At 48.3% G+C, this 15348-nt stretch overlaps 1 protein-coding gene across 3 annotated transcripts in view; it reads right to left on the bottom strand.

The window, feature by feature from the left end:
- LOC137623206 (kinesin-like protein KIF14) overlaps positions 1 to 15348 on the bottom strand; it is a 224063-nt gene that overhangs the window by 199805 nt on the left and 8910 nt on the right. For all 3 annotated transcript variants that reach the window (XM_068353920.1, XM_068353923.1, XM_068353922.1), the window contains exons 2-3: positions 10355 to 10444; positions 9126 to 9428 (exon numbers count right to left, since the gene is read on the bottom strand). In XM_068353920.1, the coding sequence (XP_068210021.1) occupies positions 9126 to 9428; positions 10355 to 10444 (393 nt within the window). The remainder of the gene's footprint in view (positions 1 to 9125; positions 9429 to 10354; positions 10445 to 15348) is intronic.

Raw genomic sequence — 15348 nt, 5'->3', positions numbered from 1 at the left:
TGCCTGGACCATGTGCCCGCCTTCAGGATCTGGCCCACAGCCATGTTCTTCTCGAAGGCTAGCGAAGTGCTCAGGCCCCTAATATCATGGGGCCCCGACTTACCCGGCACCGAGGATCCGGCACTGTCATAGGCTCTCTTAATCACTTGCCGTAACCAAGAGATAGTGTTCCTGGACACTGCTTTCTTCACCACAACCGAGGAGACGAACAGACTCTTGATCCCAGGGAGAAGTCTGGCTGTCCTTTCCAGGTATTTTCTAACTGCCCTGACCGGGCATAGCAACAAATCTCTCGGGTTGTCTCATCGAAGAATCGTTGGCACTGAAAATCCCTAAAACCTAGGGTCCCAGGAGGCTGGGTTCTGCGTCTTGGCCACGAAATCGCGCAGGAACTTGAAACTCAAATCCTTCCAACCTTTCGAGTGCGAAACCTCGTACGACAGCCCATGGAGTTCGCTCACTCGTTTAGCCGAGGCCAAGGTGAGAAGGAAGACAGTCTTGAGGGTGAGCTCTTTGTCCAGAATGTCCCTGAGGGGTTCAAAAGGTGGCTCAGACAAAGCCTTAAGAACTCTGGCAACGTCCCACTGCGGCACTCTAGAGGAACGGAGAGAACACGATTGTTCGAAGCTCTTGATGAGCATCGAGATCTGCCGGGAAGCTCCTACATCTAGACCCTTAAGGAGAAAGACCTGGCCCAAGGCCGCTCGGACACCTTTGATGGCCGGGATAGACATGCCTACGTCGTCTCTCAGATAGACTAGGAAATCTGCTATCCCATGAATGGAGGCCTCAAACAGCCTGAGGTTCTGCAAGGCGCACCATTTTGTGAAAGTGGCCCATTTAGCTTGATAAACCGCGACTGAGGACCGTCTCAGGTAACCCGACATCCTTGTTGCGGTCTTCGATGAGTATCCTTCCTTCCTCAGGAGCCGCTCGATAACCTCCACGCGTGTAGGCAGAGGGACTGAGGGTTTTCATGAAACCTTTGGAAGTGGGGCTGACGGATGAGGTCTTCTCTGTCTGGAAGCAGCCAGGGTGGAAGGAGCGCCAGTTACTTTAGGTCTGCGAACCACTCTCTCTCCGGCCACCAGGGCACTACCAAAGTCATCCACAGGTTCTTTGCTCATCTCACTCTGTTGAGGACCTGCCTGAGCGTCCCGAAGGGAGGGAAGGCATACACGTCGAGGTTGTCCCAAGAGTGTTGAAAGGCGTCCTCGAATGCTACTGTTGGGTCTGGAACTGGAGAACAGAACAAGGGGAGCTGTGCGTTGAGCTTTGTGGAGAAGAGGTCTATTATCAGCGACCCCCACTTCAGGATGACTGTCTGAGCCACTTCTGGGTGTAGGGACCACTCTGACCCTACTACTTGGCCCATCCTGCTGAGGCCGTCGGCTAGGACGTTCCTCTTCCCTGGAATGAACATGGCTGTGACCTCGCTTCGCTCCTTTGCGGCCCATTCCAGGATCTTTGTCGTGAGACTGCACAACTCTTTTGCTTTAGCCCTCCTTGCTTTTCCACATAGGTTACCACCATGGCGTTGTCGCACATCAGCGCCACCATGTTTCCTCGGAGAAGATGGATGAATTCTACGCACGCCCTCTGGACCGCCATGAGTTCCAGGACGTTTATGTGAAGGTTCTTTTCTTCGGGGGTCCACTTCCCCTACGCTGATTCGTAGAGAAGATGGGCTCCCCATCCCTCCTTTGATGCGTCCGTGAACAGCAGCATCTCCGGGGGATCGATCGCGAAGGGCATTCCCTTGGGGGTGTTCGTCCTGTCGTGCCACCATTTCAGGGTTTCCTCCGTCTCCGAGGACACCGTGACCATCTTGTGCGGGGACTCCCCCAGGGTCCAGAATTCTTTTAGGTTCCACTGAACCACTCTTAGTTTGAGTCTCCCCCGGGGGACTAACTTCTCCAACGACACCAGTTGGCCCACTAACCTCTGCCAGTCTTTGGCTCTCCTCGGAAGGTTTGCTAGGATGGGGAGAATTATCCGGTCTAGATTTTCTAGCCTCTCTTGAGGAGGGGAAGGCCCTCCCCAACTTGGTGTCTAGAACCATCCTCAGGTAGGTCATCCTGGTGGAGGGTATCAGTTGTGACATCTACGTTGATGGTCATACCCAAGTCCTTGCAGAACTGTAGAAGTTTCGCGCCTTGCTCCTTCAGTACTTCCTCTGAAGCTGGAAGCAACAACCAGTTGTCCAGGTATCGGATCAGGCGGATGCCCTATTCGTGAGCCCAGACTAAAACTGTTGTGAAGACCCTCATGAAGACCAAAGGAGCTGTCGACAGCCCGAAGCATAGGGTCTTGAACTGCAACGCCTGGGCATCCCATTTCACCCTTAGGAACTTCCTTCTGGAGGGGTGGACAGGGATTTGAAAATACGCGTCCTTGAGGTCTAGGGACATCATGAAGTCCCCCTCCCTCAAGGCTGCCATTACCGACTTCGGGGTGTCCATCTTGAAGTCGGTCTTGCATACGAACTTGTTGAGGGCCGACAGATCTATGACCGGCCTCCAACCTCCTGTTGCCTTCTCCACCAGGAAGAGTCTGCTGTAGAACCCCGGGGTGGGGTTCTTGACTAGTTCCAACGCCCCTTTGTTTGGCAATCATGGCCGACATTTCCTCCTGTAATGCCACCTTCTTTAAGGGGTCCTTGGGAGCCAACCACAAAATGCCTGTCGGTCTGGAATTAGAGGGGGCGGGTCCGCCAGGAAGGGCACCCTGTACCCATCTCTCAGGACTGCTACGGTCCATGGATCTGCTCCGTTGTCCCGCCAAGCTTGCCAAGAGTGTTTGGGGTATCCCCCTACCTGAGACTTCGGCAGGAGTAGGGGGCCTCTCTCCCTACCTTCTCCTGGAGGTGCGGCTCAACCGTCCTCTCCTGGAGGCGCGGCTCAACCGTCCTCTCCTGGAGTTAGGGTAGATAGTTCTAAAAGAGGCCTGTGGGGTCGTGCTTCCCCTACGGGAGGGCTGTGAGGCTAGATACCAGCAAACCGAAGGGGAATCTCTTCTAGGTTGGGCTGACGAGGAGTGGGGGCCGTCTGGGGCAGCCCTTCTATGCGCAGGACGCCTTGCAGTTGGGGGCCTGGACTCTCCTGCCTCCTTGAGCTTCCTCACTCTCTCCATTACTTCCTCGACTGCCTTCAAGGGGAATACGGAGTCGCCCCACACCAGGGAGCTCTTCAGGCCCCTCGCCTCCCGCTCGGGTAACCTACGGAGTAGCTTATTAAGGACGGTGTCTCTCTTCCGTAGGACCCAGTTAGCCGTCTGCGTGAGGGATTGGAACATGAGGAACTTCATCGCCTTCCCCCCTGAGCAGATCAGTTCTTGCAGTAACGTCTGATTCTCCGGCACGGAAAGATCATGAGAGGACTGGAAACCCACTACGATACAGGCCCACCAGTCCAGCCAAGACGTGACGTTGACTAAGTCTTGGGCCATGTCCTCCATCATTGCGGCCACCGCTGGGGAGAAACACTCTGGGGCAGTGGAGGCCCTGTCTTCCGCACTTCCTTGGTTCAGCGTGGCTATCGCCGCTTCTACCGCACGGGGACCTCCACGTCGACCGTCCGGGACGAAGAACCGTTTCTGTGTTCTTAGGCCCAGAAGCAGCTTGGAGGACCCTTGGGCCCTGGGGGAGTCCGCTTGGCTTGCGATGTACCTGTCGATATGGTACATACCTAGTTTCACGTCCGGCGCTAGAGGAAGGGTTAGGGACGGCTTCTATTGGACCGGGTTGTCCACTAACTTGCCCAGACCGGAGAGCCAGGCCTGCTCCGTCGAGGGTTTCGGGTCGTCAAGCCTGTGATGCCGCCTGATGAGCGCGAGCACCTTTCTGTAGGAGGAGACGTCATCCGCCGAGCACTCTTCCCCTTCTATAAGGCCTCCAGCTACTTGATCCTCCACGTAGGGCGCCCAGTCGGTCATGGATGGAGCCGCGTGTGAGGCTAGATCTCCTCTCTCCCGCCATACCAATGGCACGGGGACTTCCAGTACGGGTGGATCCGCTGGGACGGGAGTAGCCGTCATGGGTCTAACCCCTCCCGCGGAGTTCCGTGGTGCCAGGGGCCTACCAAGGCTTTCCGGTTGCTCCTGGCGCTTGGGAAGAGCTGCCATGGAACCGGAACCAGGGGCCATGCTGCCGGGCCGAAGGAGCGGCTCTTTCTGCTGGGTGGATGGAGCCGGTGCCTTCGCGGGCTTAGGCTTGGCGAAAGCGACTTGCGTCAATGACTTCGGGCGGCGGGTGACCGACTGGAGGACCCGTGTCGCGAGGACGATGAAGTGGCTCTAGGGAGCCACCCGGAAGAGCCTGGAGCGGAGGCTGCCTTGATGAGCTCGCTGCGTGGAATGGTTACGCGGACCCACTTGTCTCTGGACGAACTGCTCTTCCTGTGTTTCTTCCTGGAGCTCCTGGCACGCTTCCTGGACGGGGCTGACCGCGAGCGAGACCTCCTCCTTCGGGACCTCTTCCGCTTCTTCCTAAACTTTCGGGGACCGGAATCTTCCGAGGAGGACAAGTCCGACAAAGATGATGAAGAAGAGGCCGATGACGGGGAGGAAGACGAGCTCGCCGAGTCCTCCGAGACCTCTGATGCTGATGCAGGGTCCACGTGTCTTTTCACCGGCGTGATCGGCTGCATAAAGTCGGGCAGGAGCGTCAACGACGGGGGAGACCGCAGTCTTCTTGGAGGCGTACCAGCTACCGAACTCTTCTTCTAGCAGCATCGGCAACCTGAAAGGCGTCCTAGGGGCCATCCATGCGCTGGAGTCTGGGTTCGACGAACCTGTCGGCGGGCTCTCTTTGTCCGCTTCTCCCCCGGTCGCTGAAGCACCTGAAACACACAACCACGATGCGGGGGAAGGAGCCGGAGCAGTCTTCCCCCACACCGGGTCTTCGTTAGAGACGGGCCCTGTAGGCACCAGAAACTTCTCCCCCGAGCACACTCCCCCCCCCCCAAGCAGGCCCCCAACACGCCTACACAGACACAACATCCCCCACATCAGAAACATCAGACTCAAGGGGATTGGCAATGGGCCGCTTCCTCGCAACGGACTTACCTCGTCCCCTACTCTGGGTAGGGGAAGGTGGAGGGGAACCTTTCTCCGACGGAGCCATGGGTGACGTCAAGGGCGAGGCGGTGCCCGCCTTCTTGGGAGATCTCTTGGACGCCTTCTTCTTTTTGGTACCGTAGAGCGCCCACTGGATCTCAGGCCAGGACTCGCAATCCGGACACGTGGTGGACGGGGAACACACACTACCCCTACACGACGAACACAGAGTGTGCGGATCAACCTCCGGTTTAGAGAGGAACGCACCACAAGATTTACCGGCATTAGGCCCGGGGCAACGACGTTGGTGATCCATAATAACACACCAAAGCACCAAGCAACACAAGAACACAGGGGAAAGAGGTAGATGATAGGAAATAAGGGAATCGGTAAACACGCGGTAACCACGTGGGGACACAAAGGGTCGCTCAGGATGTGAGAGAGCGGCGAGATGTTAATCACGCCGCGACCAGAAACTTACTGGTGACCGAGACGTAGCCACGCGCTCTCGCTGACCAGGGTCGCCTCAGGGCGGGTATTCATCCGCCACAGAGGGACCCACTATAGAAAACGGAGATAGGGGAAACTACACAAAATTCTGGTCGGTTGGGAGGAGAATCCCGATACTCCTAAGAAAGTACAGTAGTTCGAGGTAAGTGCTCCGTGATGGAATAACTAGTTTTTAAGTATGATGTCTCTTTTTTATTTCTATTAATTCTTATGCTGTCTGGAGACATTGAGCGAAATCCGGGACCAGTACGTCCTAGATTTCGTCAATGTCGTCTTCTGTATTGCAACATTCGTGGTCTTCATGCAAATATCCAAGACCTTACAGTTGCGTCCAGACAGTATGATATTCTTTTGTGCTCAGAAACTTTGGTTTCTAATATGAGGCACTCATCTGAGCTCATTACAACTGGTTTTAAGAAGCCAATAATGTTGAAACATGATGCCATCCCTAGGGTCAGGGGAATGGCAGTGTATATTAGGACCGAGTACCCTGCTTCTCATAAGTCCTGCTATCAATGTGGATGTCATGAGATTCAGGTAATAAAAATTTGTGGCAGAAATAACAACTTTTATTTGTGTTCGATCTACCGGAATCTAGACATGGATGATTCTATCTTCGATTGTCTTCTTATCATTATGGCTAAGATACAAGAAGATGATAGAAAGGCTTCTTTTGTCTTTGTTGGTGATTTTAATGCTCACCATAGGGAATGGTTAAGTTCTATCTCTCCTACCGATTGCCATTGCTTAAGAGCTTTTGACTTTGCCTCTGAATCAGGCTGTGAGCAAATCATATATGAAGCTACTCACAGGTCTGGTAATTGCTTGGACCTCGTATACACTGACTCCCCTGGCGTTATAACTAGTAAGGTTGGTTCTCCAGTAGTGATGCCTCCAAGTCCTCTCAAATGATCTGAGAAGACCTATAAGGTCTCTATTTGATAGATCCAATCTTCTGCGTCTGAAGACAAATGCCCGCATACTCCTGTACCCTTTGATGGTTGAGGAGGAAAGAAAATGTGTTTTCTTCTGAGGTCTAAGAAAAAATAGGCCACTTGTGTTAGAGTTACCTAATGAAGAGCCAGCTCTAGCTCTACACCACACCATAAAGCACTCTAATTGGGTTGGTAAACCTTGAGGCAAATGTCCTTTGTACAAGCGAAAGCCTCGGCTGTCTCCTTCGAACAACCCTCTAGATCCTAGGGGTTTTCCGAAATACTGGAGGCAGTTAGGCCTAAAGCTTTAAAGTTTAACATAAAACGTTCATGATCCTGACACGGAGAAAAGGACTAAAGACATGCTTCCAGCATGCACCCAGCATGGTTCCAGCATGCTGCCTACACTCAACATGTCATGCGAGAGAATCGGGATCTAGAACCGCCTCCCAAAACTCGTCCATATCGGTCGCAAGAAACCGATATTAAAGCTAGGCTTGTTGAAAAGAAGCATCAACAACGTGAACCTCATGCTGTGAGGTTAAGACCTGATCGTGTGTAATCAGCGAGTGTTCAACAAACTTAAAGCCAAAGGGGACAGAGGAGTCATTCTGCCCCACTAGTTTGAGAATGGAGTTGTGCCAGGCTAGAAGCTGGCTCTCTTGTACACAAGCTCTGGACAAGGGAGAGGAAGGCCTCTGATGTTCTGGCAAATCACCTCTTGCAGGTGATGAGCACCTGCGAGGACCAGATGAGGAGCGCCTAGCACATTTTGAAGAAGCCGCTGTATGTCTCCTTAAGACAATAAGCACGGACGCTAAAAAAGTGCTGGCAACGGTGGTGAGGCGAGAACTTGCAGTCCTCAAAGGTAGAATGATCCCAGGAGTATCTGGAACACAAACACAACGAAGGAGAGCGTTTGGATGAACTGCGCTTAGAAGTGCGCCTAGATGAAGAGCAAGAAGACAAGAACAATGGCGAAGCACAACTAGAGACCGAGATGAAGTCCTTTCTAGAGCGATGGCGAGATGAAATGGGATGTTGAGATCTGCAAGTAGAAGATCTATGTGAGGAACAGCTGGATAGCTTGCAAGTGCTGTGAAGTGAGACTGATGAGTCAACTGAAGAATGACTCAAAGAAAAACTATGGTGATGAACTAATCTGGCGGGGCATAGGAAACTACACATTCAGCACAAGACAAAAAAAAGAGCATAGCAGGAGTGTGGGATACAAGTCTCCTTGAAAAGTGCTTGGAGCTGCCCAACTAAGGAGAGGGCTTCCCATGTGCGGAGCTAAAAGATCTTGCTGGCTGTCTAGTTGAACTAGAAGGCAAAGGTCTGAAAGTGTCATCTAACTGGTATAAGTAGGGCGACTGCCTGCGAGTGATCTACTTCCAAGGAAGAGATCACACTGAGGTTGCAGCGCAACATGGCGAACATGCTCCAAAGAGCGAGGGTGCTTAAAAGGAGGAACAGAATTATCTGTTGCCCAGTAGAAAAGACCTCCGGGAAGAAGGAAGATGGTCTGAGGGTGCCTCTACTGCAGTGTCCACCACCAGTGGTGGGTAACTATGGGCTGTACCTGAGAAGACACCCCAGGGACGATGACTTGCGAAGTGCCTTTGTGTTACAAACTGCTGTAACTTGGCCTCCGAAAGGGAACCCTGAATGCCCATGGAACGCCAAAACCCATGTAAAGCATCCGCCATCTGAAAAGAAGATGCCTCCCCCTGAGAAGAAGGCACTGCCATTTTACTAGTGGAAACAGCAGAGACCCCTTGCCCCTGGCCTTGCCTAACAGTTAAAGTGCCATCACTCTTACTAGAGTGTCCCCAGGGGGCGGGCACTTGAAAAAACGTCGAAAGAAAGAGTCCCGGGGGTAGAAAAAACTGTTCTTCTCCAACTTCGAGGATGACCCAGAAGTTGAAGAATCCTTCTTATGTTTCTTCTTCCTCCCACTGGGAGGATGGCCACTTCCAACATTGATCACAAGGAGAGGCCAGGGTACAAACATGGCCTCCACAAGACCGGCATAACCTATGACAATCCACATCAACACTGCTCATAAAATTACCGCAGGTCTCCGGTAGTACTCCAAGACATGTCTGCATAGTTAAAGGCATGACGCAGAAGCAGGCGCACAACAAAACACGCTGGAAAGAAAAAACAAAAGAATTAGAAAATTCTGCCAAATATTCTAGTCAGAGAGACATCTGTCTTCTACAATGGCTGTAATCCAAGTGAATTGACAGTGAGCTAACGCGAAAGTGGTTACCTCCACACTACTGAAAGGAAAACCACCTGTCGGTTGTTTACACCTTATTATAAGCTTCAGCTGCTGTATTCCAGCTCCACTTCTATCCATTCTCCGATAATAATAGATGTGGTTTGTATTCGTGTAAGAACAAATAGTATTCATTACTGTTCCTTCTTCAGTTAATGATTCTCCTCAAAGTGATCTTTGAACAGTGAAAAACATAGCTCAAATAGTAAAGTTGAAGTAATAGCGAAAATTAATGTCAAATTCATGCATAATAATACCAGCCCAAAAGGTATACTGTAATCATCTTAAACTGTTCTTCAATATGAAGCAATGGTTATCAAAATCCACATTTTCTTGCATACCTTGGAGTATTTGTGACTGGGGTTTTGGTACCACCAGATGGTAATGGTGTCCTGCCTGTTTTTGGTGTGCCAATTCTTGAAGCAACTGTTGGGGTTGTATGATGTGCAGTGACAGGCTCACTATCTGTTATTCGACTAGAAGTCTTTGGGGTCGCATTTTGCCCACCCGTTGTATGAGGAGTGGACAAAGGTGTACGGGGTGTGGGTATAACGGATCTGCAACTTGGCGTTCTCATGATGCGCGAGCTCTCCGACTCATTTCCTCTTGTAGTTGATGTTCCATTTCGGACAGAATGCTTGACTCTGCAAAGTTTGAAGTACAGTACTAATGATTAGATTTGTATAAAAATTGAAGAATGAAGATTTCATGATAAAACTCACATTGAGTACTGTGAAGGAAAAAAAAAAGCAGAGGATTGTAAGGCATACCTTTTAAAACCTAGAGTAACAGAATGATACATATAGTTCAGACATTATATGTGAGGACAAGTCAGACTTTACCCAGATAACTACAACATATACTCTAGCAGTAAGTGAGGATGGGTCTAGCACTAGACAACATCAAAACCCAACACAAACTTTTCTAGCATTTGATCATATCCACATCTGATGGTGAGAAAAGAATCCCAGCTAAGGAAAACCGAACAGACCGCACTTACCACTACACCTTGACCCCAAATGATACCATCATTACTTAACCCTTTTACCCCCAAAGGACGTACTGGTACGTTTCACAAAAGCCATCCCTTTACCCCCATGGACGTACCGGTACGTCCTTGCAAGAAAATGCTATAAAAATTTGTTTTTCATATTTTTTGATAATTTTTTGAGAAAATTCAGGCATTTTCCAAGAGAATGAGACCAACCTGACCTCTCTATGACAAAAATTAAGGTTGTTAGAGCAATTTAAAAAAAAAATATACTGCAAAATGTGCTGGGAAAAAAATACCCCCCTGGGGGTTAAGGGTTGGAAATTTCCAGATACCCCGGGGGTAAAAGGGTTAAGAATAGCAATTTACTATATAAACAATTTAAAAAAAGCCATTAATAACAACGAAGAAAATATTTTGTTGGAAATAAGACTTATAAAAGAATCCAAGAAAGTTCCTAAGAGCAACAATGAATTCACCAATAATATAAGCAATAGGATTTTTTAATATGATACGTTAAGTCTGTGATCTAAAAGCATAAAATAAAAACAAAAAACATATTCAATCAAGCACACTTACCCAGGCTTACTTTCAGACTTTCCCCCACCATCCTTAACTTCTGTAGAAGTAACAATTATTTTTACTTCTGTCTTATGATTATTCATATTCCTGCAACAGAAAGGTAAAATCATGAAGAGCAAAAAAATTTTTTAAATTAACTTGTATTTTTCTTAACTAAACAAACCTGAGACCTTTAATAGGAGTGTTACTAAAACAAAGCTGGAACTGGCCATTAAACTTTTAAGAAGGTAAACGTAGTAGATCACAAGGTGGTGGGGGATTGATTGATTGATTGATTTAAAGTTTTCTGGCATCCTGACATCAAAGGTCATTGACGCTGATATTTATTTTATATAAAAAATAAAAATGATATTTTCATAATAAAATAAATTTTTTAACATGCTTACCCACTGGATATATAACAATAGGTTTATTCTTCTGTCCGGCAGAAATTCAAAACTTGTGGCAATCGCATAGATATGCCAGGTGTACACTAGCGCCACCACGGTAGCTAGGCCGAACTATTCCATCCTGCACCAGATTTTCCATGCCCATAGGTCTCTAGAGGGGAGGAGGGTGGGATTATAAGATATATAACCAGCGGGTAAGTATGTTCAAAAATGTATTTTACTATGAAAATATAATTTTTAAACATTTAAACTTACCCGCTGGTTATATAACAATAGCTGATTGACACCTTTGATGGAGGGTGATTGACACCTTTGATGGAGGGTCAGAGACAGAAACATCGTTGGAATTTCACTTAAGTGTTAAATAAAAACAAGCTTAAGGGTTCGTACCTTTTAAGGAATCTGACTTCAATGATTCTCTGCCTCATCAAGTCTGCTATCCTTATAAGATCCAGCGGATCTAGGAGCTGTCAAACGGGTAATAACCTCTATGTTGACAGGACCTCTACTAATAAAATTGTTCCGGGCGCTCTCAAGGAACAAAATGACCACCGAACTAAATCAAAGATTGCGGAAGATTGTCGACCAATCTTCACGTACAATCATGAAAATATATAAAAGTGCCAAGAGAAGAACAAGGGTACTAGGGATTAGGGGAAACGTAGTGGTAGATCCTTCACCTACTACTGCACTCGTTGCTACGAATGTTCCCAAAGTGTAGCAGTCCTCATAAAGAGTCTGGATACGCTATAAGTAATGCGAGGCGAATACAGGTTTACTCCTCCAAAAGGTTGTATCCATGATGCTTTGCAGAGAACGGTTTTGTTTAAAAGCTACAGAAGTTGCCTCAGCTCTAACTTCATGAGTCTTTACTTTAGGCCGCTTAAGGTCTGCCTCACCAGTGTGAGTGAGCCTCTCTAATTAAAAGTCTCATAAAAAATGATAGGCCGTTTTTAGACATAGGTAGCGCAGGCTTCTTGACTGCGCACCAAAGAGGCTCTGAATTGCCTCTTAAATCTTTAGTCCTGTTCAGAAGAAACTTCAGTGCTCTAACAGGACAAAGAACTTTCTTCCACTCTTCACTCACCATATCAGAGAGAATAGTAATCTCAAAAGATTTAGGCCATGGATGAGAAGGACGTTCGTTTTTGGCCAGAAATCCAAGTTGCAAGGAGCATATGGCTTTTACGTTTCTGAAGCCAATATTCTTGCTAAAAGCATGAACTTCATCGACTCTCTTAGCTGTTGCCAGACCTACTAAGAAAAGAGTCTTCAAGGTCAGATCTATAAAAGAAGCCGAGTGTAAAGGCTCGAATCTGTCACCCATGAGGAATTTTAAAAATAATATCTAAATTCCAGGCGGGTGAATCTTATCGACGCTTCTTAGAAGTCTAAAAAGATCTGAGAAAATGTTGAAGGTCTTTATTATTTGAGAGATCTAAATTCCTGTGTCTGAAGACAGCTGCCAGCATACTCCTGTACCCCTTGATGGTCGAGGAGGAAAAAATGTACTTTCTTTTAAGGTTTAAGAAGAATCGACAATTTGTGTTACAGAGGTACTGAATGAAGAAACTGATTTATCTCTACACCATTCTCTAAAACCTCCCACTTAGACTGTAAAACCTTGATGGTAAAAGTCTTTTTTGTACTAGCGATAGCCTTAGCTACCTCCTTCGAAAACCCTCCAGATCTAGGGAGTTCTTCGATAGATTGAAAGCAGTCAGACATAGAGCTTGGAGGTTTAGATGGTTTCTTGTCAAGTGGAGTTATTGGAGAAGATCTATTCTTAATGGCAGGGTTCTTGGAATGTCCACCATCCATTCAAGAACCACTGTGAACCAACCTCTTGACGGCCAGAAGAGAGCTACTAAAGTCAACTTGGTTCCCTCGTGAGACACGAACTTTGTAACATCTTGTTAAGTACTTTGAATGGTGGGAACGTGTATAAGACCATGTCACGAGCTGCTTGACGCTCGGGGTCGCATTGTTCTTGATGATAAATGTAGCGTCTCGATAGACGCTCGACGTCACGTCTTACAGGACGTCCTGTTCCGCTGGAAGCTCGACATCCTGTTAGGTGGACATACGACGTCACGTCTGTTTGTTTGACTCCTTGCTAGGGAGTTGTAAAGACGTTCGTCATCAAGAACATCTCAACTAGTAGGCTCACTACGCTTAGTGTCCAGGCATGAAGTTACCTGACACTCAAGATCTAGGTTTGCTACTCTCGTTGTATGCAGGCTGACAAACTAGCATGAGCGAAGAGAGCTTCTGTTGCAAATCTAGTAGTGTAATAAAAATAGGGTCAAACTGTTGTGGTACAGGAGACGTCATGTCTACCACAAGCTCTCTTTCTACACTGTTTAAAAACACGCAGAGTGTCCAGAAGACGATAACCAGTTTGATGGTGGAGAAGTAGCATGATCTGAAGCTATGCTAGGCTCAGACAACTGTCCTGCAACTGAGAGAGTTGGACGTTATTTGACAGTTGCTGACATCCTAAAAGGATGTTTGGTAAGAGTGTTTTTCTTCAGTAGAAAGAAAAAAACGCTCAGAACTGTTCGAAAGACTGCAACCAGAAGCTTGCGGTGTCAAGAAAAGACGCTGATTGATCGTGTCCATCTTCCTCTTTAGAAGTCAGGAAGTTGAAGCCAGCCTCGTCTGGGCGCTGAGTCATCTGAAAACGATGAAAAAACTTTCACCTCACCTTTCCTATGATGAAGGTGAGAGACCTGTGAGGCGTCAAAAGGTATGCTCGAGTAGGCGACTGCTCGGGAGCTAAAGCCTCGTTTCCTTTATCGTTCGATATTTCTTCTCTCCGGGAAAAGGGAGCTGGAAGAATTTTCAAATCGACATTCCTTGGAAGAGGTCTAAGGATAAGAAACAACGATATGTCCTCACAGACGCACCCTCTATTTGAGGGGTGGTGCTTAGCCCGAAACAAAGAACTCATAACTGGACAACTTCCTCCTATACACGAATCTTCCGGTAGCTTGAAGTTCGGATGGATGGGGAAGTAGAAGTAAGCATCCTGGAGATCTAAAAGGGATCCTCCAGTGGACCTTCTTTACTGCTGCAAGCAAAGTCTTCTGAGATTCCCTAGAGAACTTTTGTCCTCTGAACGTAGCTCGAACAGTATGAGACTGACGTTGGACGTCACGGTTTGTTTGACGTTCGACGTCACGAGCTTGTTGCTCAATGTCACGTTCAGCTTGACGCCCAACGTCACGTTCAGCTTGACGCCCAACGTCACGTTCAGCTTGACGCCCAACGTCACGTTCAGCTTGACGCCCAACGTCACGTTCAGCTTGACGCCCAACGTCACGTTCAGCTTGACGCCCAACGTCACGTTCAGCTTGACGCCCAACGTCACGTTCAGCTTGACGCCCAACGTCACGTTCAGCTTGACGCCCAACGTCACGTTCAGCTTGACGCCCAACGTCACGCTTAGCTGCCTAGTGATTGTCGCCGCGCTTGGAAGGTAAACGCTCGATGACACGCTTAGCCATTTGATGTCTGGTATCAAGAGACACAGACACTCAATGGGATATAGAAGCCTTATCACGCTCTTCAACATTTAGCTTGCTGGTAACCCGCCTGTGCGACAACGCGTCCTGATGAGAATCATGACGAACCATCGCTTTGCTAACAGCAGACTGATAAGACTCCTATAAGTCTCTAACCTAGGTAGATATGTCTTGTTTCCTAGGAGGCAACTCCATAAGGTCCTGAATTCTGACCTCAATGCTTTAGAGGTTTAATTCTCGCTCTCCCACAGACACCAAGAATTAGTTCAAGCAAGCCTTGGTCTGAGACCATATCTTTCTAGTTGATATTTATTTCTTAATATAGCGCCTGGCGTAACAATGTTCCAACGCTAGACACTCATGGTCATGTAGACATCAAGTCCTACTGTTGGAAGCCAGACGCCAACCAACTGCTTGGCGTTCAGCGTCACGTGACTCTCGGAACAATAACAGTATTCACGATTCAGACGCTCACGATCTAGACGCTTGGAGCTATGCTTGACATGTGACGTCATATTCAATTACTTGATGCTCAACGACACACAACTGCTTAGCGTTCGCAGTCATGATTAACTGCTTGACACTCGACGTCAAGTTCAACTGCGTGAAGCTTGATGCCATGCAAGCTCTTGATGCTCAGCGCCACGTGACTTTCAGAACAATAACGCTTGCAATTAAAAAACGCTCGCGATTCAGACGCTCAGAACTATGCCAATCGCGTCTAGAACGGTAGATCATCGAACAAAAGAAACCAAGAAGTTGCACTAAGTTACAAATATCGAGTCAAACTCTTACAGCAGCGTTAGTAGCTAGTCTTGCTGACCGCTCAATGACCAACGCTCCGTTGTTGTCACATTTAGCTTGGCGCGAGGCGTCACGCTCAGCCACTTGGCGAGCGCCATCATGCTCAGCTGCTTGGCACGCGCCATCATGCTCAGCTGCTTGGCACGCGCCATCAAACTCAGCCGCCTGGTGTGCGCCATCACGTTCAGCTGCCTGGCGCTTGTCGAGCGCCTGAAAGGAAGACGAATGCGTTTGGCCGCTTGATATTAAAAAACACTTTTACCTCGCCTCA

The sequence above is a fragment of the Palaemon carinicauda genome, chromosome 30 (genome assembly GCF_036898095.1).
Source record: "Palaemon carinicauda isolate YSFRI2023 chromosome 30, ASM3689809v2, whole genome shotgun sequence".
NCBI classification, from domain to species: domain Eukaryota; kingdom Metazoa; phylum Arthropoda; class Malacostraca; order Decapoda; family Palaemonidae; genus Palaemon; species Palaemon carinicauda.
The sequence above is the reverse complement of the archived record's forward strand: the minus strand, read 5'-3'. Positions and strand labels throughout refer to the sequence as shown.